Source organism: Triturus cristatus, chromosome 7 (genome assembly GCF_964204655.1).
Source record: "Triturus cristatus chromosome 7, aTriCri1.1, whole genome shotgun sequence".
Lineage (NCBI taxonomy): Eukaryota > Metazoa > Chordata > Amphibia > Caudata > Salamandridae > Triturus > Triturus cristatus.
The window spans coordinates 541,890,630-541,914,254 of NC_140590.1; the positions used below are offsets into that span (position 1 = coordinate 541,890,630).

The following is a 23,625-nucleotide window of genomic DNA, read 5'->3' on the forward strand; positions in this document are numbered from 1 at the left end:
ACAAAGCGCTTGGCAATTTATTTTTATGTCATATAAATTTACACAATGAGAATGTTTGTGTTCACAGTTGTTTTAGAAAAAGTATATTCTGATACAATGCACCTTTGCTGTTGTCTGTCACATGAGTTGTTTTATGAACCATATTGTCTATTTGTACACCAAAGTCTTTTATTCAAAAATCATTTTCGAAAGAGGTGAGCAGGTTTAAGATCCTTGCATGCATTGTTCTGAAAGTTTGCATCAAAGTCTGTTTTTTCCAGATCATGCTGGCTAGATCCTAATACTATTTGAGGTGATTTGTTTTCATATTTCCTGAGGGGTGATTCCTTACAATTACAGATTTGTCACTTCATTCAATATGTTTAATGTCCCTTTACAAGTTATACATGCAGATTAGTGAAGTGCCCCTTTTTAGGTCGAGCATTCGAGACCTCTTGTATATACTTTAGTATATACTTATTATATACTTGTATGTCTATGTACTATGTGGGCTCTGGAGATCAGCCCTAGGACTTGTCTGCTTCCGCTTAGGGACTTTTTTTCTGTTCAACTGCCTCTATTTAACTGTCTTGATAGAAAACGACCAGCAGAGGTCAGTACAATACCAGAATTGCTTTCTGCTGAGAGTCTTTCTTTTTTAAATTTTTCTGGCAACTGCCTCTATTTAACCTTCTTGATAGAAAACGGCCAGCACAGGTCAGTAAAATACCAGAATCACTTTAACATTCTATAGATTCCAGTGCATAGAAATTGTCTACCACAAGCACACGTAGACAATAATATATTTTTTTTGAATCTTGTATTTTCAGTGATATGACCACCGAAGGCCCTGATTGTATATTAAAAACAGAGCTTTGGACTATACCATTTCCCGCTGAAAGGCATTATTTCTCTCCATGTGTTCCCATACCTGGCGTGTCACGCAGTTTGGTGCTTACTTTCCCTCCATGTTAAAGAACAGTAGATGTTTCAGCACCCAGGCTAATGTGCTGCATAGCTAAATACATATAAGATCCCAAAGGCAAGATCGATTGCATTGCAAATGCTTGTTTACTAATGCCTTCACTATTTGTGGTGTTCCCTTTCTGTGGAAACATGCTCATGCTCTAGAAACCATATCTCAAGGCAGCAAAAGTAAAATAATTGATGCTACTAGCCACAAGGTGTGTGATTCTGATGTGGTTCTCCTTAAAATGGCTATTGAAGACCTTACTTAGAAAGGCTGATAAACTGAGTTGGGACATTATAACCTTTTTGCTGAGAGCTTACTTAGGGAATGCAGACAAGACTTTTTAGACGTCATTCAAGAAGGAAAGCTAGTGCCAAACAAAGTCATCAGTTCAACTGTTGATTCTACATATTTATTTGCCGCTCAGTATTGCCATAGTATCTCACTTCAACAATCATTCTGGTTGAGACTTACATCTCTTAAACCAGACTCTAAAGGCAGTGGGCCTGTAAGAAAGTAAAATATATTACAGATCCCAATACTGATGTCATGACTTCAGATACTAAGAACGTTTGAAGGTTCAACCCTCTCACTGGACCTACAGGCAAAACATTCAGAGACAGTAACTGTAATTCACAACACCTAATCAAAGTCATCCCTCTCGAGGAAGAGTCCACCCAAACCAACAGCAGCAACGTTCCTCATCCTCCGTAGGTCAAGAATTTAGTCTAAACAATGAGGTCCTCACTTCTTCTTTATTCACCACTACAGTGGGAGGTAGTCTATCAAATACTAAACAATGTGGTCCTCACTTCTTCTTTATTCACCACTACAGTGGGAGGTAGTGTATCAACACACCTAATAAAGTGAATCCAAATAACATCGCTAGATGGTTTCTACAAATTAACAAACACGGATATGCTATCCAATTTAAACCTCCTCCCACAGTTCCACCAAAAGGTGCACCAAAACACTAGCTGCATGCAAGAAAAGAGATTTTTATTATCTCCTACATAAACAAGCAATAAAACCTGTTCCTGTATCACAAAGTGGAAAATATATGCATTAAAGATATTTTTAGTTCCCAAAAAAGAATATTGTTCAATTCTAGACCAAAGACAATGCAAATAATTTCTAAAGAGACAAAAATTCAGGATGTCGGCTTTACATCAAATGTGTCTACAATTGATAAATTGATATTGATGTGTTCGGTTGATCTAAAAGGTGCCTATTTTCATATAACAATTCTGAAAAAGCACAGAAAATTCTTGAAATTTACTGTAGGAAAAGTGCATTACCAGTACATTGTTCTTCATTCAATGTGAAATCTGCTCCAAGAAGGTTTTCCAAATGCATGGCAGTAGGATCAGCGTTCCTAAGGGAAAGGAAGATTGAGGTTTACCCATATCTCGCCGATTGGCTTATGAAAACGAACTCACCATGGATAGTTCGCCAAGAGTACAGCTTCCCCATTCAGTTACTTCACCATCTTGGGTTACAGGTCACCCATGTAAAGTCAAAAGTAAAAGCAGTTCAGACTCTCAGTTAACTAAGAGCAACCTTAAACACAAAAAGATGAGTTATCCCCTTTGAAAGTTTCATCCATGCTAGGAGCGATGGCCTTTTGCATTTTGCTAGTTCCAAATGTACATCTCTACATGAAAGCTTTTCAACAATGCAAGGAATATCAGTGAAACCACCACAAGAACAGTTGGTAAGACAAGCTGATTCTCACTGTTCAAGCCAAAGAGTTGCTCAAGTAATGGTGTTGAAAAAATAATCTTTTAAAAGGGACTCCTTTCCACCAGAACCTTCCTTCTCAGACAACAGTGACAGATGCGCCTTTTGACTGGTTGGGGAGCCCATCTACAAGGCTTATCAATACAGGGATTATGGTTGAAGAGGCAGCAGCTTTGTCATATAAATGTGCTAGAACTCAAAGCTCTGCACCTAGCATTGAAAGCTTTTCATCTGTCCATAAATACAAACAGCACATTCTAGCTTCAAGCACATGCTGCATAAAGTGTACAAAAACATATCTTCAGAAACACAATTTGTATTCCAAAGTTTTCTTTAATCATTCGGCCTGTCTGTCACTTCTTTCTTTTTAGCCAGAAAGACCCCACATTTTTCGTTGTTAATTCAGCATACCCCACTACTTCCTCAGGGCTATATAGTTCAAATAGTATCAGTTTCTTAATTTCGGTTATACTTCCATCCTAGATAAAATCATTAGTGCACTCCTTTGAGTTGTATATCATTCTATATCATCAAGCATCCATTATTCCATATACTGTGTAGCAATGCCACTGTCTTATTCGGGACACGTCTCCTGAATCCAGAGATCAACTTAAAGCAGCATGTGCTTGAGGCTAGAATGTGCTATTGGCAGTGATTTTTGATCACGTTATTGGGGAGTTGTGAATCTCCCTACCTTTGAGAGAACCACAACCATAATAGCATCGGGTCAGATATTGTGTGGAATAATCAAGTCAATCAATCAATCCAGGTTTTTTAAAGCACAACTACTCACCTGCAAGGGTCTCAGGGGAAAATTGGGGGGGGTGACTCCGTAGCGTGCTGGGGTCATCCGAAGAGCCAGGTCTTTAGGTCCTTCTGGAACTGGGGCATTCTGTGCCAGGTCCCTATTTAATCATTCATATGAGACTCGGTTTGATATAAATACAAAGAGATTGTTGATTCCAACAAACACACCCACTATATATTATTTTAACAAACCAGGCGGGCCCAGATCCAGCATTCTATATTTGGAAACAAAAGCAATATGGCATTGGTTTCCTGCAAGTCAGTTGTCCATTTAAGCAGTATACCTTCAGGTCTCCAGGATTGGCACGCAGATCTGCTAAGCAGATATTAAAACGAAAGTCACAAGTGGGAGCTCAATCAATCAATCAATCAGGGGTTTGTATAGCGCGCTACTCACCCGTGAGGGTCTCAAGGCGCTGGGAAGGGGGGGGGGGGGGGCCCGCTCCTGATCAGTCGAACAGCCAGGTCTTGAGGTCCTTCCTGAATGTGTGCAGGGTCGGGGAGCGTCTGATGTTCACAGGGCGATTGTTCTATGTCTTGGCTGCGATGTAGGAGAAAGCTCTCCCGCCGGTTCTGTTTCTGCGGATGATGGGACCTCAGCCAGGGCGAGGTCGGCGGAGCGGTGGTTCCTCTTGAGTACGTGGAAGGATAGTCTCTCGTTGAGGTATTTGGGTCCGATGTTGAGGGATTTGTAGACGTGGGTGAGGAGTTTGAACGGGACCCTCTTCTTGACGGGGAGCCAGTGGAGGCATCATAGGTGTTGGGTCATGTGCTTGTGACGCGGAGTCTCGAGGACGAGTCTGGCTGCGGCGTTTTGGATGGTTTGGAGTTTGCGTAGAAGAGTTCTGTTGATTCCGGCGTAGAGGGCGTTGCCGTAGTCCAGTCTGCTGGTTATGAGTGCGTGGGTGACTGTCTTTCTGCAGTCGGGGGGGATCCATTTGAAGGTCTTACGGGGGATGCGAAGGCAGTTGAGCTAATTGGCTACATCACTCAAGATATTTTCTAAGAGGGGTGTGGCTACGGCGCCATGGCAGGCTGAAGCTAGAAGTGTGAGCTACTGCTGAGGAAGAGTGCAACTGGCATGAATCTGGGCTCCAGACTCAGCCCTGGACGGAGTAAGTTGAGGAGACATCCGAGGCCCAGAATCACTCGTCGAGAGGGTGTAACTCTCCGCAAAACAGGGCAGACAGTAAAGCTCAGGCTGTGGCAGAAATCCGATATGTCTGCCACTCGCGTGGCACTGTAAGCAGGCTATCTGCGAGCAGTAGCGCCGCAACAGATGGTGGGCCCCATACTGAAGACTCCCTCCCAAGCCAACAGGATTTGCAGGCTCCCCAGACCCCTTTGCGAGGAAACAGGATAGAATAGGGACACAGCAGAGACTACCTCGGGGTACAAGGTGACCCTACAGGAAAGTGTGCATGTTACAGGGAGGGACCTGACTGGTGGGAGATTTTGCGCCTTTCTCCTTCCCTCTCCAGTCCATTGGTTGTTGCAGCACTTCATCATAGTAGACCACAGAAGCTCTGCTCTGAAGGCAAATACACCCATCGGGGGAGAGCGATCCACATCGCCCCGACTGGAGGACAGAATGGTCCTGAACAAAGTCCCTAAATCTCAATCGAACAAAATGGATAGATATGCTATGAGGAGCAGTAAGGCAGGAGACGTGGGTGGCAGACCCTCCCCTCCGAACCTACACAAAACAAGCGACAGGGATTCCTCACTGGGGTAGCTGCTACTGACCATCAAAGAAATAGATTGGTGTTAGAGAATACGATTGACACGTTGGCGGTTGATACGACCCTTATTTGCGCTGATGTAGGTAAAATTGCAGAACGGAGGCACACAACAGAGGTCACCCTGGGGGAACATGCAGAAGCTATTAAAACTCTTCAAGTAGAGGTCCGCTGCCTTACAGAAAAGTCACCTCAACGCCAGGACAGAAGACGCAGAGAACTGATCTCAGTGCAATAATGTGCGCATTGTAAGCTTCCCAGAGAAGGTGGAGGGCCAGCCAGTCAAGTGGTTTGTTGAACACTACTGTTACACTGGAGGGGTTCTCACCACACTTTACAGTTGAGTTTGCATGCCTGGGACACCGCCCAAACCGGCGGCCCAGCCGAAACCACGCTTAGCCCAAATTTTCAACTCTTAAAAGCAGCTCGCCAACATAGCCGTCTAGATTTTGAAAACCACAGAATAATTGTCTTCCCAGACTACACACAAGAGGTCTAGGCGAGGGGGAGATCCTTCGATAAAGTGAAAACGGAGCTGCGTCAGTGTGGGGCACAATACATGATGATCATCCCAGCAAAATTGAAAGTAATGTAGGAGGGAAAATCCTGGTTCTTTGGGTTGCCAGATGAGACTAGGGAGTGTCTGGAGGGCTGGAGAGTGGAGAACAGAAGGAGTAGGATGGCTCCCTCCCCAAGGAAGGAAACCGATGCTTTGTGACTGGTCCGGGAGAAAAGGGAGGCACAGACAGACAAGAGGAATGACCTAAAGGCGAAAAGACTGACGTGACATGAGAAGCTGCGGTATGCTTGCAGGCTCAAGTGCGGCCAGCAATAATATAGTGGCATGGTGCACTCGTAGGGACTGGCGGCACAACCACGCACCCATCTATTAGACAAAACTATTGTTTGCTGTGACATCATACGGAGAGCATAGAATATTAGAGTTCACTTACAAGTTTGGTAAGGGGAAGGGGGCGACAAACACCTCAGTATGGGGGGGTGCAGGTCGTTTTTGACCTGTTGCAAGAGGGTGCGGGGAGTTTACATGAGGGGGTGGGTTAACTGACACAGAAGAACACACACGACAACAGGATAGACCACACACAAATCATGCCAACCAAAGCCATTCAGGCAAAGATAGCAAGTGTAGCAAAGAAAGCAAGTAACAAGGGGGAGTTTAACTTCCTGACTTGGAATGTTAACATTCTGGGGAGCAAGGTGAAGAGACGAATAGTGGCAAAATTCCTGAATAGGCAAAACCCAGATATTATCCTACTGCAGGAGACGCATTTCTCGGGGGCCAAGTGTCGCTTCCTGGGGAGAGGTAATTATACGGTCCTGGTTCCCTCTGGGTTTACATTTTAGTCTTGTGGGGTGGTTATCCTGGTCTGTATGTCGGTCCTACTAGAGGTCACTAGAACCTGGTCCGACCTAGGGGAATGCTATGCAGCACTGAGTGGGAGGTGGAATGAAGAACCAATCACAGTGGCCTCCTGGTATTTCCCCAGGGTCTGCAATCAAAGCTACTAGGGGTTATAGGGGACTGTTTGACCCAAAGACTGAAAATGCTCACCTCATCCCCATGAATTAAATAAATATATACATTTATTTTCTAAGAAATAGGCTTTCCACAAAATGATATTTGTGTTAGCAAACTAAACGCAACATTTCCAAACATCATTTCAAGAGTATGGGAGCCAGATTCACTGGGCAATACTATTTTAATGAATTGATCGAACAAATGTCTATGGTTTCCCACTGTTACTCCTGATTCCAAAACCACTCACAAAGCTAAGGCACTCGAACTGTAAAATAATTCTCATAGCTCCGAAAGGCCAAGGCGATGGGGGTTCCCAGAACTGCTCCACCTGTCATTAGTACCACTCAAGGAACTGCCATGCAGACCACAAGTTCTATATAAGAAGCAAAGGAGAATATCTCAACACTACATACATCATTGAATTTGGCTTGAAGACCCTGAGGTCATACAGTATAGTCACCTAAACTTACCTCACAAAGGTATGGTTATACTTAAAGGAGCCAAACGTCTTTCCTCAAAAGTGTCAAATAATTTTAGTTGGAAAACATTTGTTGTATGGTGTTTGAAAACCAAATACAATCGAATTCATTGCACAGAATATGTAACCATACCTTACTTGCTGTTCTTGATGAATTCAAACCTATAGTATTCCTCCTTTAAACTTCACCTGGCTGCAGTTACTACAAACAGAATGGGCCCAAATCAATAGTGCTTTTTCTCAATCCCAATGAATAAAGACTTTTTGGACGGTTTGGAGAAACTTTGCCACCAAGACGAAAACCTTCTTCCCCATGGGAACTGAATCTTTGAGACAATCTATAAGGCCATGACATGAAAAGTGACTTTTTGATAGCCATTACACCAGTGAGAAGGGTCAGTGACCTTCAAGCTTTATATTGAATTGAGCCTTATACAAACTTCCATCATTATAGAGTTCTCTTAAGAACAAGTTCAAATTTCCTACCCAAGGTAGTTTTGGATTTTTATATTACCTAGGCTGTTTCCTGTTGGTCTTCTTCCCTAATCCTTTCACTCATGCAGAGAGATCACTCCATTCTGTAGATGTTAGAAGAGTCCTATAATTCTATTTAGCTAGGAATAGGACTACGGACAAAAGAAACACGAATCACCTGCTGTTAATTATGGGCCCTTCCATAATGGAAAAGTGTCCGCAAAACAAACCATTGCTAGATGGATAGTTTCATGTATTATTGTTGACTTGTTATTATCAAAAAGCCAACAAATCCTTCACAGAGCTCATTTCACGAGAGGGAAGGCAGCAACTGCTGCTTGGTTGAAGAATGTCCCAATAATAGATATGGGTAAAGCAGCCACATGGAAATCAATCCACGCGGTCACTAAACATTGTTTTGATGCAGATTTGTTGTAGGTGCTAGAGCTGATACTATAGTTGGACACGCAGTTTTAAAAAACCTGTTTGCTTATCATGGTGTCTTTGATTTTTAAAGTGGCACTAGTTAAATTTCTTGGACATTGACATTTGATTTGAGAAATAAGCTTGCTAATCCATTCTACGTTTATGACTATCAGTGAGCATCCTACGATGCAGAAGAAAGAGTTACTAACTGTAAGGCTGGTTCTGTATTGTAGGAATCCTCACCGAAATCACGAACAACCTTCCCTCAATGTCTATAATGTTCCCCGTTAAAGGTTTCTTTTCCACTTCTAGGCATGCTGGAAACAGAAAGCTGCTGACTTCTAAAAGGGGCAGTATGCCTTTTTAACCATATGCACTCTTAACCTTGCAGCCATCCTTTACTTTAATTTTTCTCCTGAAACTGGGAAGTTTAAGTCTCTCTAGTTTTTGAGGGGCTACATTATTGTGCTATATGCTTCAGTGTAGGTCTTTCAAAATAATTATTGCAGAGACAAAAAAACAGTAAATGCTACCTTCATTTAAAAAAATTGAAGTAACATATTTATTGATAATTTTTAAAAATATCCACCATCACTGAACTATGTTACATAAGTATTCTGAGGTGCCTGCACACTAGCACAAAGTATTCTACATTTATGACTTTAGTGAGTGTTCCTACGATGCCGAACCAGTATTACAGTAAGTAACATTTTCTTTTTGCAGGTCTGAACAACCTTCGTTAGTCCTCAAACGCACACACCAGATGGCAGCCTGCACATATAATATGACTATGTGATGCAATCAGACAGGGTGTTAACAACTCCACTTCCATTTATGAGAGTTTGTTTCAACTCACCAAAGTTCTGTGTGTTAAGATACAGTCTGCATTCAACAGCACGTGTAGAAGGAAATGGTTCACTAGTCATAAGTATGCTGGGAGGGACCGTTGTCCCGTGTTTTCATTCTGTTCTTTTGTTTTTGTTTTTCACCAACCTGCCTGCGGACCTGGGACGCGACCGGGCAATGCCCAGAATCACAACCCCATTTGTTACCCTTTGCATTTGCACTCCTCTCGGCGCACGAGAGCCACCTTGCACCAAGACACCATACTCACCGGCTCTGGCTGAAGTCCCGCTTCCATGATCCTTGTTGTGCTTGCCCCAGCCCGGCCCCCTGCACGCCTTCCCCCTGCACGGTGACTCTGACGGCGGTACGCGACTCCAGATATTGTCCTGGAATGTTAATGGCCTGTCAGGCGCACAGCTGTCCTGCGATATGCCCAGCGTCAAGCCGCAGACATACTTATGCTTCAAGAGACCCACTTGATGGCCAATCATTGCCCCTACCTGGCGCGGCATGGCTATGGCAGAGTCTGGCACTCTGGATTTAGTAGGGGGTCGCGGGGAGTGGCTATCTTGGCGCGTCGTTCCCTTCCCCTGGTGGTACGCAAAGTGACGCACGATCCTCAGGGCTGCTTTATCCTCCTGGAGGGGACCCTCGGAGATCGCCCTCTTAATTTACTGGATGTCTATTCCCCTCCCACCCTGCTGGCCTCCACACTCCAGAGACTTACCTCGGAGGTCGCTGCCCTACCCTTAGGAATGACTGTCGTTGGGGGTAACTTTAATGCAGTCATGGACCCCAGCCGAGACACCGCTTCACCTCCCTCCGCCTACAGAACTGCCCAGTCTGGCCTCCTCTCGACATGGGCCTCCAACCTGTGTCTCGGTGATGCCTGGAGACTTTGGTACCCGACAGAACGACAATACACCCACACCTCAGCCTCTCACCACACACATGCACACATAGATTATGTTTTCCTGCCGGCCCAGGACTGCAGGGCAATCCAAAAGATTGTTATCCTTCCCAGGGTCTTGTTGGATCATTCCCCGGTACTGCTGCAAATCGGCTCCCCGTCCCAGTCCTTGCGGCCGATCTGGCGACTTAACGCCTGGTTCCTCCAAGACAAACAGTTTAAAGACCAAGTGGGTGCTGAGCTTCGCCACTAACCAGGGGTCGGTGTCTTCCTCTCGTACTCTTTGGGAGGCCGGAAAACTAACCATTCGGGGCTTTGCCAAAGGCCGACTTAAGCTCACCCGTATGAAGCGCGATTCCCACCTCACATATTTGGAGGCGCAGGCCGCCCAGCTTGAGATGCTACCTGTGGCAGATAGATCTGCTGCCCAGGACCGGAGGCTTGCGTTCTTGCGGGATGAAATCAGACAAACCTCTCTGGAAGCTGCCAAATTGCTTTGGCGATCTTCTGTCGCCCGAGTATACAGCTGGGGAGATAAGAATGGGAAGCTCCTCCACCGCCTCGCTACTTACCCTATGGCCAATCGTATAATTCCAGAGGTAGCTGATGCGAGTGGTGAGATCCACCGCGTCCCGAATGCGGTGGCCGAATGTTTTGCCGCCTACTATGCCTGCCTTTATTCGGCGCGGACGCCTTGTCTTCCGCTTCATTCTATCATTCCGTTGATACAAACTTCATGGATTCTCTTGCAAGTGCAATGGCGACTTCATTGGCAATGAGATGCTGTTTGTAGTTGTAAACTGGATAGCCAGACTAAAATGTTCGACAAGCCCCTGGATGGAACTGTTCCCCCTCCCACGTCTTCGTGAATCTGAGGTGGAGGCGCTAGACCTCCCGATCACCCCGAAGAGGTGTCAGACGCCATATCATGCATGGCGACTGATAAGACGCCGGGACCGGATGGGCTCCCCCAGGAATTTTATGCTTCATACCGAGACACCCTAGTCTCACCACTAGTGGCAATGTATCACGAAGCGGTGGAGTATGGCTCTTTTCGCCCAGAGACGGACCTAGCCACCATCGCAGCGATCCTGAAGTCCCAACCCCCTTCGAGATGCTGCTCGGACTACCGGCCCATTTCTCTTATAAACACTGAGCTCAAGATCTTCGCCTCTGTTCTGGCCAGCCGCATAAGACCGCACCTGGCCACCCTGGTTCACCCAGATCAATGCGGCTTCATGCCTCTCCGAGGGACTAGGCATTGTCTTCGACGCCTACATCTTGCCCTGGCAAACCGGCACCTGCTGTCCCCCTATTTGTCGCTCCTTCTGGTGGACTTTAAGAAGGCGTTTGACTCGGTCGACTGGGGCTATTTAGAGGCAGTGTTGGAACAGATGGGCTTCAGAATTCCTTTCCGCAACTTGGTGAAGACGCTTTATTATCGGCCCCCGGGCGCAGGTCCTTGTCAATGGGACTCGATCTCGTCCCTTCGCTATCAGGCGAGGTACGCGGCAGGGGTGCCCCCTCTCACCGATCCTGTTTGCCTTAGCAATGGAGCCCCTGGCCTGCCTTATTCGATCTGATTACTCCCTCACTGGCTGGCGGTGGCCTGGCTTCGTGGAGGACAAGATCGCGCTTTATGCCGACGATGTGCTGCTGTTCCTAGCGGACCCGGCCCAATCGGGGCCCGATGCCTTCGGCTCTGGATCTCTTTGAGCGCACCTCTGGCCTCCGGTTAAACCCGGCCAAATCTGTCTTGGTCCCCCTTCATTTGTCCCGTGAGTTCGTTGATTGGCAGTCGACGATCCCCCTTCGACGGCACTCCTTCAAATATTTGGGGATCTGGGTGGCCCTTCTCCCTGATCTTGCGTGGTCCCTTAACGTCACCCCTCTGGTCAAGCGGGTTCGCGCTGACCTCCTTAAGTGGCGTACTTTACCCCTAAACCCTCTGGGCAGGATAGCTCTATTTAAAATGATGATTTTGCCTCGCTTTTTATATATACTTCAAAACACGCACCTTTCGTTCGCTAGGTCCTGGTTCCGAGAGATGGACGGGCTGGCTACTAAGTTCCTGTGGGGGGGTCGGAGGCCCAGGCTGGCCCTGGCCCAATGCCACGTCCCGCCCTTTGACGGTGGTATTGGGATGACGAACCTCTACCTCTATTACTCGGCGACCCAGCTTCTTGTGGTACACGGCTGGTTCAACGGCGGCTGGTCCGACCCGGCGTACCGCTTGGAACTACACACCCTTGGCTTTGCCACTATCCAGAGGATGCTATACGGGGACGTTGTCCCCCAAGCTCTCCCCGATGTCATGCGTGCAGTGCTCCTGGCCTGGCGGGCCTCCCTGCGTCATACTCGCTGCTTGGGTAAGCTGACCCGATCTACTCCCTTGTGGTGCGGCACCTGGCTCCGGGAGGTCGCCTCTCTTTCCAAATTTCGGCCCTGGGACCTTATCGAGATTTCCCTGCTAGGCGATGTCTGGAGCGGTACCCACTTGCGCTCCATTTAGGCCCCACTTTTTGGGTCTCATTTCATGCTCCAGATAGACCATAACCCCCTCAAATTGTTGATGGCAAGCAATAGTGGAAACTCTTAAGCAGCTATGATGAGCCAATTCCACCTTTACCTACTGGAAGTTTGATAGATAAATAGGTTTCTCAGATAGTGCTTCCTTAAATGAATCACTTACAGATCAGGTGAAAGAAACATGTTTGAAGCCCAGTCTGCCCCGGCAGCAGGGTGACTATGGCTATCCCTTCAATGCACACACATGCTTCTGACAAGAAATGGAGTTGTGCTAGACAGACCTAATGAGGGTTTGGCCAACCATCTCATACGTTTTAGACTCTTCTTGTATAGAAGAAATAAAGTAAATAAAAAATGTCTTTGGTGACTGAGAAAGGAGACATTCAGCATTTTCTGGGCCCTCACAATTCCTGAAAATAGTGCAACTTCTCTAAAGAGAAAGGGACACCCCTACAGCCTACGGAGTACATTCTACCAGATTGTAAGTGAAGCAGCCATATACTATTTAAAGGGGCACCACATTTCTGCCCTCCTGCTGCTGAACCAAGCTCGAGCAGAGGAAGGTAGAAGAATAGGCATCCTGAAACAGGGAGGTGTGACAACTTCCCAGACAGGATTTAGTGTATTGGGACCGGGTGGGTGCACTTGTCAGCGCCAGAAAGTCTGCATGAGGGGCTCATTTTGTGTGCTCCTGCATAGGCCAGTTCAAACCAGTCCTGGGGGCACTTGGCTCCTTCTCTGGCGCTGAACTGGACAAAGGACATAGGAATAACCTCCCTCCTGTCCAGACCCTCCCCTGGGAGGGTCCCCTGAATCTTCCCAACCCTTTCCCTAGGGTACTTAAGGGCTTACCTGGGTGTAGGTTCCTAGATTCGTCGTGGGTTAAGATTCCGAACTGAAACCATTGCACTTCTACCGTCTGGGCACTCAGGACTTCGCTGGACTTCGTTTCGGCCTGACTTCGTTGCCCCTTTCAGTCTGCTGCATTGTCTGTGCCTGTGCACCATACAGAATCCATTCAGGACCTGTGGAGCATCAAAGACACTTGAAGGAATCTCCCTTGAAGTGAAGGAGTCACTTCCCTGCATTTGCAGGCACATCAACACTGCTGACCGGTCTGCTGATTCAAAGCTTATGTGGACTCCGAAGGGGTCAACAACACAGGTGGTGGTTTCCTAAGTCCCTCGAGGCCTGAGCTGTCCTCTCACCGAGTTTGAGGCCAGAATACCTCGTGGGGGCTGCATTAACCAAACCCCTGTGCACCGCTTACTGTTTCAAGTGCAAATGCTTGTTGGCAACTTTGCGACAAGTGAGTTGGGCTCCAAGTAGCCCCAACCTCCGGCAACTTCTTCCACCAAGATCTTCAGCCACACCGTCCGTGGGCACCATGGCCTGCTTCTTTTAGCGAGCTGCTCGAGGACCTCCGTGACTCCTGTGCCTCCGGCCTGTGGGTCCATTTGAGGGTCACCTTTGTTTTCCTTGGGCTCACCTGATTGCTTGTGCTTGCCCTGACTCCCCTGCTTGTGGTGAGTCCCCTGGACCTTGCCGGTCTCAACCGTGCACCTTCTTGACTTCCTGCGTGGGTTGCATTCGCCAAGATTTGTTGGTGCTTCCGCAGGACACCGACCCCTCAGCACTCGACATCCTTCGTAGATGCACCCGGTATCAGAGGTCATTCGTCTTCTAAGTCTCCTGATCATTTCAGAGTGACATAGACTTGGTCCCCTTTGCTTTCATGTACTCTCCTTCAAGAATCCACGTTTGGATTCCCACGAACACTTTCTCTTCTCCCAGCAGCAGCACTTTCCTGAAGTCCTCCAGTGAGTTCAACTGCAGTTTCTGACACCACTTCACACGTATGCACCCGCCTTCCCTGGTGTAGGTAACGTGGGTACTATGGTATCCACAGGTGGGGTGGCTCTCCAACCTTCTAACTCCCAAGGAGTTTCTTCAGGGTCCTCTGGGAAGGGCACTGATCTTTAAAAATCTAACTGCGACTTGCTTATTGAATTGTACAGAGCATGCAGTTGTGTACTCACACTGCACACTCTCTCAGTGGGGTTCCTATCTACTTGCCTTGGGTGGTTCTGTGGGTCCCCAGCGTTTCTACATCCTCTCGACATCGTCCTGACTCGAGTCGTGGTTCTTATACCACTTTCTTAGTAAATGGTTTGGTCCCCCACCCCTCCCCCCTGGGGCCACTGTGTATTTCGTGCTATTTACTGTGTTTCTTTGCTAAAGTATTGTGTTTATCTCCGTGTTGGAGATACTTGAACATTCTAGAGAGTATTATGTAATAAATACATATTTTTATAAATACTTGGTGTGGTTCTTTTCACTTAATCTCTACTATAAGATTGCATTCTGGTAAAACAAGCTGCTTTTCACTCCTTCTGGACTAAGCCTGAAGGCTGCTCACCACAGCTACCACTTAGAGAGCTTTCTAAGGTTGTCTAAGACCTCTTAAATCACCATGAGGATTGTCTGGACTGGTGCAAGGTGCCCACTTACATTAGTGGACATCATATACCAGGCCAGCAGCTCACAACCATGGGCCTGATTCTCAAAGTTAACTTACACTTTTGAGTAAATTACACTTTTGAGTAAGTTTGCTACTTTCCGGTATTCACAAACTCCGAGTGTAAGTCTACTACAAAAGTGTAAGATGCATGTCTCCACCCCATATGTATAACAGTTGGTTTACTCATGTGTGGGTGGCGGGTGACATCCCTCCCTAAACCCCTCTTATTCCTCCCTAATCCCATCCTGTTTTCTAGTAAGTCTGTCCCTTTTTCCATGGACTGCCTCTTGTTCCTCCCACATTTACTATTAAAATGTATACTTATGTGTGTAGAAACTCCTCAGTTGGGGCGTAAAATGCTTCACACATAAGTATAGGTAATGCGGAGAAGAAAAAGCTGCACATATTTTATAACTAGCACTTTGTAGTACATTTTTTAGTATTCCAAAACGTACTACAAAATGCAGTTTGTGAAGCTGGCCCATCATCTTCCCCACCAAAACCCTGAGGAGGTCCATTAGGAAAGAAAATAATAAATGCTCCAAAACGATACAAGTCTTCCTTTCTCTTGAGATATACTTATCTGAACTTTGGAACATCTGGAAAATCTGATGTCTTTAAGTAAGACGCAATTTTCTTCTTAGCAGCCCTCAAAATGAAATCAGACGGCCCAAAGGCGTTTCACCTTACCCCGAAAATGGTGCCACTGAGCTGACACCCACTTTGGTTTCTTCTTAGGTGGTGAGATGAAAGGTGCCAACACCATACCTGGTACCAGAGCTGAGACAGCCTTCAAAAACAGCTCTTCTACAGAAGGCTTAGAAGCAGAGTCAGACAGCTTTGCACTTATGCCTGCCAGGATAAGGATCCGCTGTGTTACTGCTGCCATTTCCAGGTTGCTTTTTACCGCTGTACTGTAATGTAGTACTGTGTCTGCAGTTGTAATCACGCTAAAGCATTTAGCATTGTGCTGACAAAGCTTTTAAACTGCCTGTTTTATGTGCGCCTTTGTTTTAATTACTGTACTTTCACACCTAATCGCACGCTCCCGTTAGGGGGCCATTGCTTTCCGGTCTGCCGCAGCTTTACTTGCTGATTGTACGGAGAAAGCATTTTACTCATTTCCGGCGGTGACGGTGGTTAGCGCTCTAGTGTACTGGGCCATATAAGCCAATGCCAGGCTGGGCACCCAGAGGGCGCGCCGCTGGTGCACCAAAGCCAAGCTTGTCTGCACCCGTCCATTACCTGAACATCGCCAGGACCCCTGGATCTCCTAGGGTAAGCTATACTGGACCGAATAAAAGTTACCATTACTCTTCGGCTACCCTTCATAAATTGAGGGTGCCGATCAACGTCGGTGCCCTCAACAACTTTTATGCTCTATCAATGTCCCCTCAAATCTTGATGGCCCTGTAGCCTGTCTCAATTGTCATTTTCAAAATTCCAATGAACTTGGGTACTACACAGGGACTGACTTCTGTGCCACATGTGCCAGGACTGACCTAAAATGCCTCCTCTGTAATGTAAGGTCACTAGCCAAACATGCTAATGAGAGATGGGATTTAATTACCACTCAGTCCCCAGATATTTGTTTCCTGGCAGAAACTTGGCTGAGCCGATCCAACCTTCCAGCTGTAGCACTAGCCATTCCGGATAATTACAAATTGATTAAATTGGACAGAGGTCCAAAACTAGGCGGGCATTGCTATAGCCTTTAAAGATACAATTAATGTAAACTGGATTACAGCTACTATCTCTGACTCTTCAGAGATGGGTATCTTTAAAATAAACTTCCCTGCTACTGACACCTGGAGCGGTGCCCTTATCTACTGCCCCCCAGGATCCAAGTCCAACTTCAGTCAACAGCTGGTGGAAGAATTAGCCACCCATGTCTTAGCCTCCAACAAATTCTTGTTCCTAGGTGACTTCAACTACCATGGGGAAGACCACTCCAATTCCGAAGTCACTAAGCTGTTAGAGGACTTGGAAACACTAGGACTCTCCCAACGTGCCAGAGGACCCACACACATAGCAGGCCATTCTCTCGATCTGCTGTTCTCTAACACTGAACTTTTACAATGTTAGGCACCAACTCCTCTCACTTGGTCTGACCATTTCTTTATTACTTTCTATCTTTAGTCTCTGCATCCATCCACCACAAAGAGAAACAGTAGACCCACACCTCCTACTCAAAGACCATGGCATCGACTTACTCCTGAAGTTTTCAGAGATGCTTTTTTCCCCAGTCTGCTGCTAAACAGCCCCGACGTGTCACCAACCTACTGAAGTCTTTCAACACCGCCCTAAGTAAAGCTTTGGATGCCACAATCCCCTATAAAACCATCGCCCCTCCAAACAGCGACCTTCGGCCCCCTGGTTCTCCTCTGAGGTAAAAATAGAAAAATCATGGTGTAAGAACGTAGAGAGGTGCTGGCGTAGAAGTAAAAAGCCTCAAGACAGAGATCTGTGTAAACAAGCCCTATCCTGTTACCACCATAGTATTAAACTTGCAAGGCGTAATGCTATTATTCATCAAATCGAACAGGCAGGCAATTCCCCTAAAGTTCTTTTCAATATGGTCCACAACTTTACCACCCCCTTTGGCATGTGTTCATCCCTCCTCTGAATCCCAGAAACTCTGTGACGCACTGGCCAACTTTTTCCAAGGCGAAGATTTCTCACATTTATGCACAATTTTACCTCCCATCTTTGCCTGATGTGGGAACCATGAGTCCCGATAGGGACCAGTTAAGTTAAAGGAGTCGCCCTACACCTTAGATAATTTTGCGCCCTTCACCCTGGAGGAAATTCATTGCTCTCTGGCGACAGCTAAGTCAGGCTCCCCTTTGGACATTTGCCCTCCCCAAATAATATCCTTGTTGGCCAACCACCTTGCCCCGACGATCCTAGAGATCTTTAATTGCTCTGTGAAAACAGGCTCCATTCCCCCTGAGTGGAAGATGGCATGTGTACGTCCTATCCTACAAAAAAACGCCCTGGACCAAAAATCTTTGGCCAGTTACCGCCCTATATCTCTATTACCTCTTCTGGCAACCAGCTTGAGAGTCTAATTAACAAACAGCTAGTTACCTACCTCGAATCCAATCAAATCCTCAAGTCCTCCCGATCTGGCTTTCGACCAGGCCACAGCACGGAAACAGCGCTTCTGGCCGTAACTGATTCCCTGCGTTGCCGGCTGGACGTAGTCAACTCTCAGCAGCCTTCGATACAGTCTCTCATACAAGGTTGCTGGAAAGTCTGTGAGAGATGGGCATACAAGGCCTTGCACTAAAATGGCTCCACCATTTTTTGGAAGGTAGATACCAAACCGTCATCCTTGGTCCGTACTGTTCGTGTAAGTCAATCCTGGACCTTGCCAGCAATGCCAAGCATATTGGCTTTGAAATAATCTCATATGTGGATGACACCCAGTTGATGTTTACATTTGACCCTGACATGACAGCAGCAAAGGTCAGTTTTACCCTGGGCATGCTAGCCATCTCTGACTGGACGAACAGGAACTATCTCCAATTAAATGCTGACAAGACAGAGATCATGCTGTTTGGAACAGCTGCCTCTATATGGACGGACGATTGGTGGCCTGACCAACTGGGTTCCATCCCGGTACCCAAACAAGTAGTAAAAAAATCTTGGCATGAAAATAGACCAAGCACTAACCATGAGAGAGCACATCTTGGCCACCTCTGGAGTATGCTATCATAATATGCGCCTTCTGCCCAGAATTTTCCCCTACCTTCCAACTTCTGCCCACAAGACTCTAGTCCAAGCCTTAGTAATGAGCAGGTTGTACTACGGCAACACCCTCCTAGCAGATGTAAATGAGACCCTCGTTGCAAAACTCCAGACAGTTAAAACACTGCAGCCAGACTTGTTCTTAACCATCCATCAGGCACAACCTCTGCACGGTTGCTGAGGGAACTGCACTCGCTACTGGTGAAGAAAAGATTGCGTTTTAAGATTTCCTGCCTTACCTATAATACCCTAAAAGGGAAGGGGTCTAAGATCCCTGGATAAAGCCCTGTTGTGTGTTCCTCGCATTCGCTTGACCCGCAGTGGAGGAAAAGCCTTCTCCTACCTTGCCCCCCACTACTGGAACAAGCTACCACTGTAAGTTCGCACATGTGCAAACTACTACAAATTTAGGACACTCCTCAAATCCCACCTTTTCTGATCTTCCTCTTTCTCTTGATCCCTGCTTCTGCAACACTGCTGAGATGTCCCCGGGTGAGTTGTGCGCTATATCAAATATAAATAACATAACAGTGCTGAAAGTTACTAGATCCATCTAAGTGGGTCCCAAAGGTGCACAAGTAGAACAGTTGACTATATATGGCGAACACAGCTTTTTCAACTGCTCCAACTTTTGAACCCCCAGAAGGTGAAAAGATCCTCTTTTTTTGGTGGTGTTTTTAAATTTAAGTACCCTACTTTCACACATTGATCGGACATGTTTTCGGGTTAGCTCCTATCACCGAGCTATATGTCTGTTGTAGCTCTTCATGTGTTATAGTGCAAATGATGGTGTCAAGCATTATAGAGATAAAGCATGCTTAGGATGTGAAAATACAGAACTAAAATGTAATTAATTATGAAAATTCCTCTAATAAATGTTGCATCTCTATGTTAACTTCTGTAGGAACGCTGGAGAGTGAATGCAGAACAGTCCAAGGTAGAGTCACTGCAGCGCTCACTGGAGGAGCAAAGACGGGTCATGACCCAGCAGTTAAGCATGGAGCGGGAGGAGTTGGAAAGGGCAAAGGTAAGGATGTTAGAGTGCTACTTTAGCTTGGGTGAATAGTATGGAGTGGACCAGTCTATAGGAAAAATAGAAAATTTCTAAAAGGCAGGTTTCTTGGAAATGCAAGTAGAGCTTGAGTAGAGTAAATCAAGGCAGGTGAATTTGACTACCACAAAAGCTGAGTGGGAGGTACTAAGGTGGCAAAATTTACTCCAAGCTCTAGTAGCCCGTGATTCGAGGGCGTTTTGGAACATTGTCCGAACGGGCACGGTTGCCAGTCCCCCTGCAATTATTCCCAATCTTAGCGAGGAGGTCTGGCTCGCCCATTTCCAACGCCTCTTCTCGGTCACTAACCCCCCGGGTGGTACCGATGCAGGCTTGCCACGGACTGATATTGCCACGGACCTGTTGTGTCAGGAAGGAATTGAGACTAGTCTCTTTTCTATACCAGAAATAGAATTGGCCCTCAATTCCCTATCAGTAGGGAAAGCTCCGGGGCTTGACAAGATCCCCGGTGATCTCTACAGAAGTGATGTAAAAATCTGGGCCCCTTATATATGTGTATATTTTAATGCTATTCTGCAGGGCCTTAGAATTCCGGACACTTGGCTGGGTGCAGAAATTATACCCATCCACAAAAAATCTTCCCCACTGGATCCAGCCAACTACCGCCCAATAAGCCTGATTGATGTTTTACAGAAGCTTTTCGCCCGAGTCCTCTTATCCAGACTGCAGTTCTGGATGGAGGATCAACAAATCCTAACCTCCCTCCAGGCGGGGTTCCGAGCCAAGGTTTCTACTATTGATCAATTATTTAGATTACTTTTGATTTATTGGAAAACAGTCAGCATGGGTGCTGGTAATTTGTTTCTGATCTTTGTGGACCTCCGGTCCGCTTTTGATATGGTGCAAAGGGAAAAACTCTGGGCCCTCTTGCTAGAGATGGGTGCCCCCCCCTACCTTTGCCATTTATTCAAACGCCTCCACCTAGGCACCTACGCAAGGGTGAGATTTGGGAGATGCGGGGAAATCTCTGGGCCATTTCCGGTAGAGAAGGGTGTGAGGCAGGGCTGTGTCCTGGCCCCCACCCTTTTCTCCCTTTTCATCAATGGGCTGATCGAGTATCTACTGCGCTCCGCTAACTTGGACTCCCCTGTACTGGCAGGGCGTAAGGTCCCGGCTCTAATGTTCGCTGATGATACGCTCCTGTTATCCCAATCCTACATGGGCATCCAGCGTACATTAGAGGCCTTTTGTTCCTTTTGTAAAATCAGGGACCTGGAATTGAACCTTTCGAAGACCAAATTTATGGTTTTCGGTGCTAATTCATCTAATTGCCCCCATCCTAAACTGGGAGAGGTTGAGTTGGATAGGGTTGCCACGTTTGAGTATTTGGGGGTGACCCTTAATGATAAAATGAATTGGGGGTCCCATCTGGCGAAGGCAAATTTGAGATTAGCCCAATCAGTGGGGGGAATCCTGAAGGTGTTTAATAACTCCTCTTTTAAACCTTTGGGCCCCCCCATGGAAATCTATAAATCCCAAGCGAGAGGAGGAGCACTTTACGGTGCTGAATTATGGGGATATTTCCCCCCCGCTTCCCTCTCATCTATTGAGAATTCTTTCATCAGGAGATTGTTGAAACTACCTGCCAGCACCCCATTAATTCCTCTAAGATGGGATCTGGGTCTGGTTCCCATAGAGGAGATTGCCCGGAACCGTCCGCTGCAGTTCTGGAGGCGTCTTTGGTCAACGCCCGAGTTGGTAAGCTACAGGTATGATCTTGGTGACATTATGGCAAGGGGAAAATCGGATAAGATCCCTTGGCTTGCTTACATAAAGAACCTTTGTAACCTAATTGGGATGAGGAATTTATGGTCCGCCCCGGAAGCGACCTGCCGCTCACTCTCGAAGAATTCATTGCGGGAGGTTTTAAAATCTTATAGGAAGGGTATCCTACTCCATTCCTCCCTGGGTAGGCTTACTGACACCTTTCTGGATATTAAGTGTAGTCCCCAGTTTGAAGTTTTCCTGGACGTTATCCAACCACCTTTGGCAAAGAAACTTTACACCCAGTTCAGACACGGTTCGCTACCGTTGAGAGATCTCACTCACAGATGGTGCAATGTTGTAGATCCCGTTAGCTCGTGTCCCTTATGCTCTGCTATCTGTGAAACAGAGCTACATGTTGTTCTCTTTTGCCCCTTATATACTACTGCAAGGAAAAAGTGGATTATCCAGTTATGTAAGTCTAGGGGTCTCAGGGACTACAAGGAGGTGTTCAGAATTCTGAAATATGATACCACCCCTTTGATAGTGTTTGCAATGGCTAAATTCCTTCTCTCAATGTGGTTTGCAAGGTCCAAATTTTTGTCTTCTGTCGCTCATCTTTCTGATTCAGTATTATCTTTATCATCATCATAGTACTTTGAGGTATAATGTGTATATCTTTGGCCCTGGATTAATTTTAACATTTTTCTCTTCGCGGAAAAGTTCACGTTTTTACTGTGTATGTTTTATGGAAATTGTCTTAATGTCTTAATGGATTACACTCTACGCAATGTTATTTAATCATGTTTTAAATGTACATATGTATTTATGTCTTTTTATGGTATTATTACCGAAATAAAAGCTTTGACTGACTGACTGACTACCACAGGCTAGAAAAGCTCAGTCCTGGACTATCCTAGCACTCTCTTCCTGGTTTGCAGGACTGCTTTTGTGGCCATGAAAGGCTATCAAAGCACCTTTCTGCCTTTGTTTTTTCTGCATACAGTTTTCATTTTTTTAAATCTTTTCTCTTTCACCCTCTTTTCTTTTCCTTACCTTATCATATGATCTTTCCATCTATACCCACTCTCTCTTTACCTCCAGCTTTACTTGCTCCCTCCTTCTACGCTCCATTCTTTCTCCTTCCCCTCTACTCCTGGCTTATTTTCAGAAGATCTTCTTCCAAATTAGTGTCAGTTCGCAAAATAAAGAAAGCTTGATGGGGAGGGAGAATGTTCTCCTTCTTAGCGTGAGAACTCTGGACTACCATGCCCCTTACCCTCAAATCTCAATCTAACAGATCATCTTTTACAAAATTACTAAGAACTTGGCTTTTTTCTATTCAAACCCAGTAGACAGTTGCTTATCACTCATGGTACGCTAGCACTAAGACGCCTCGGCATTCGTGCGCTTCAAAAAGATTTTTTACTTACTTTATTTTTCTCCTTGCCTTTTTTCTGCATCCTTCTTTGGCCTTTTTCTCTCCCTTTTCCATTCCTCCCTCTCTCAATTTACTTTCATGGCCCTTATTTCCTAGTCACCCTCCATTCCGGTCTCTTCCCCTCCTAGAATCCCTCTTCATCCTACTGCGATCTCTCCTCCTTTTTCACCAGTTTGTTTGACTCCTTCCTTGGTCGCTTCCATGGTCCCTTCATGTTTCTCCCCTTCTCCAACTCTTTGACTCCTCTCCTCCCTTTGTCATTGTTTTTAACCAACTCAGCCCATCCTTTCTTGTATTCCTCCATCTGTACTCTTATTCTCCACATCTACTCCTTTAATCTCCATATCCATTCTTTCGCTTCTTTCCTGTTCTCTCTTTCCCTCTATACCTATTCTCCAATTCACTCTATACATACATTAGTATTTCCTCTGCCAAGTCTCTCCCTCCTTTCCCAGTCCCTCTTCCTCCTTCCTTGGTCTTGTAGTTTCTCATCTTCCTTCATGGTTTCTTCCTCATTCATTAGTTTTTTGTCTTCCTTTTCTTGTCCCTCTCCCTTCATCCCTTGATTCTCTCCCTAGTCATGCTTCCTCCTTCAATGGTCTCTATGCTTTTTTCTGTGGCCTCTCTCCCTGCATCCCTGGTCTCACTTCCACCTTCCCTGGGTTCTTTCATTGGGCTCCAAGGAACTCTATTGAC

General features: G+C 46.2%; 1 protein-coding gene across 4 annotated transcripts in view; it reads left to right on the forward strand.

The window, feature by feature from the left end:
* Positions 1 to 23,625, forward strand: part of FBF1 (Fas binding factor 1) — a 612,463-nt gene that overhangs the window by 483,018 nt on the left and 105,820 nt on the right. For all 4 annotated transcript variants that reach the window (XM_085616959.1, XM_085616957.1, XM_085616961.1 and 1 more), the window contains one exon: positions 19,617 to 19,739. In XM_085616959.1, coding sequence (XP_085473085.1) covers positions 19,617 to 19,739 — 123 coding nt within the window. The remainder of the gene's footprint in view (positions 1 to 19,616; positions 19,740 to 23,625) is intronic.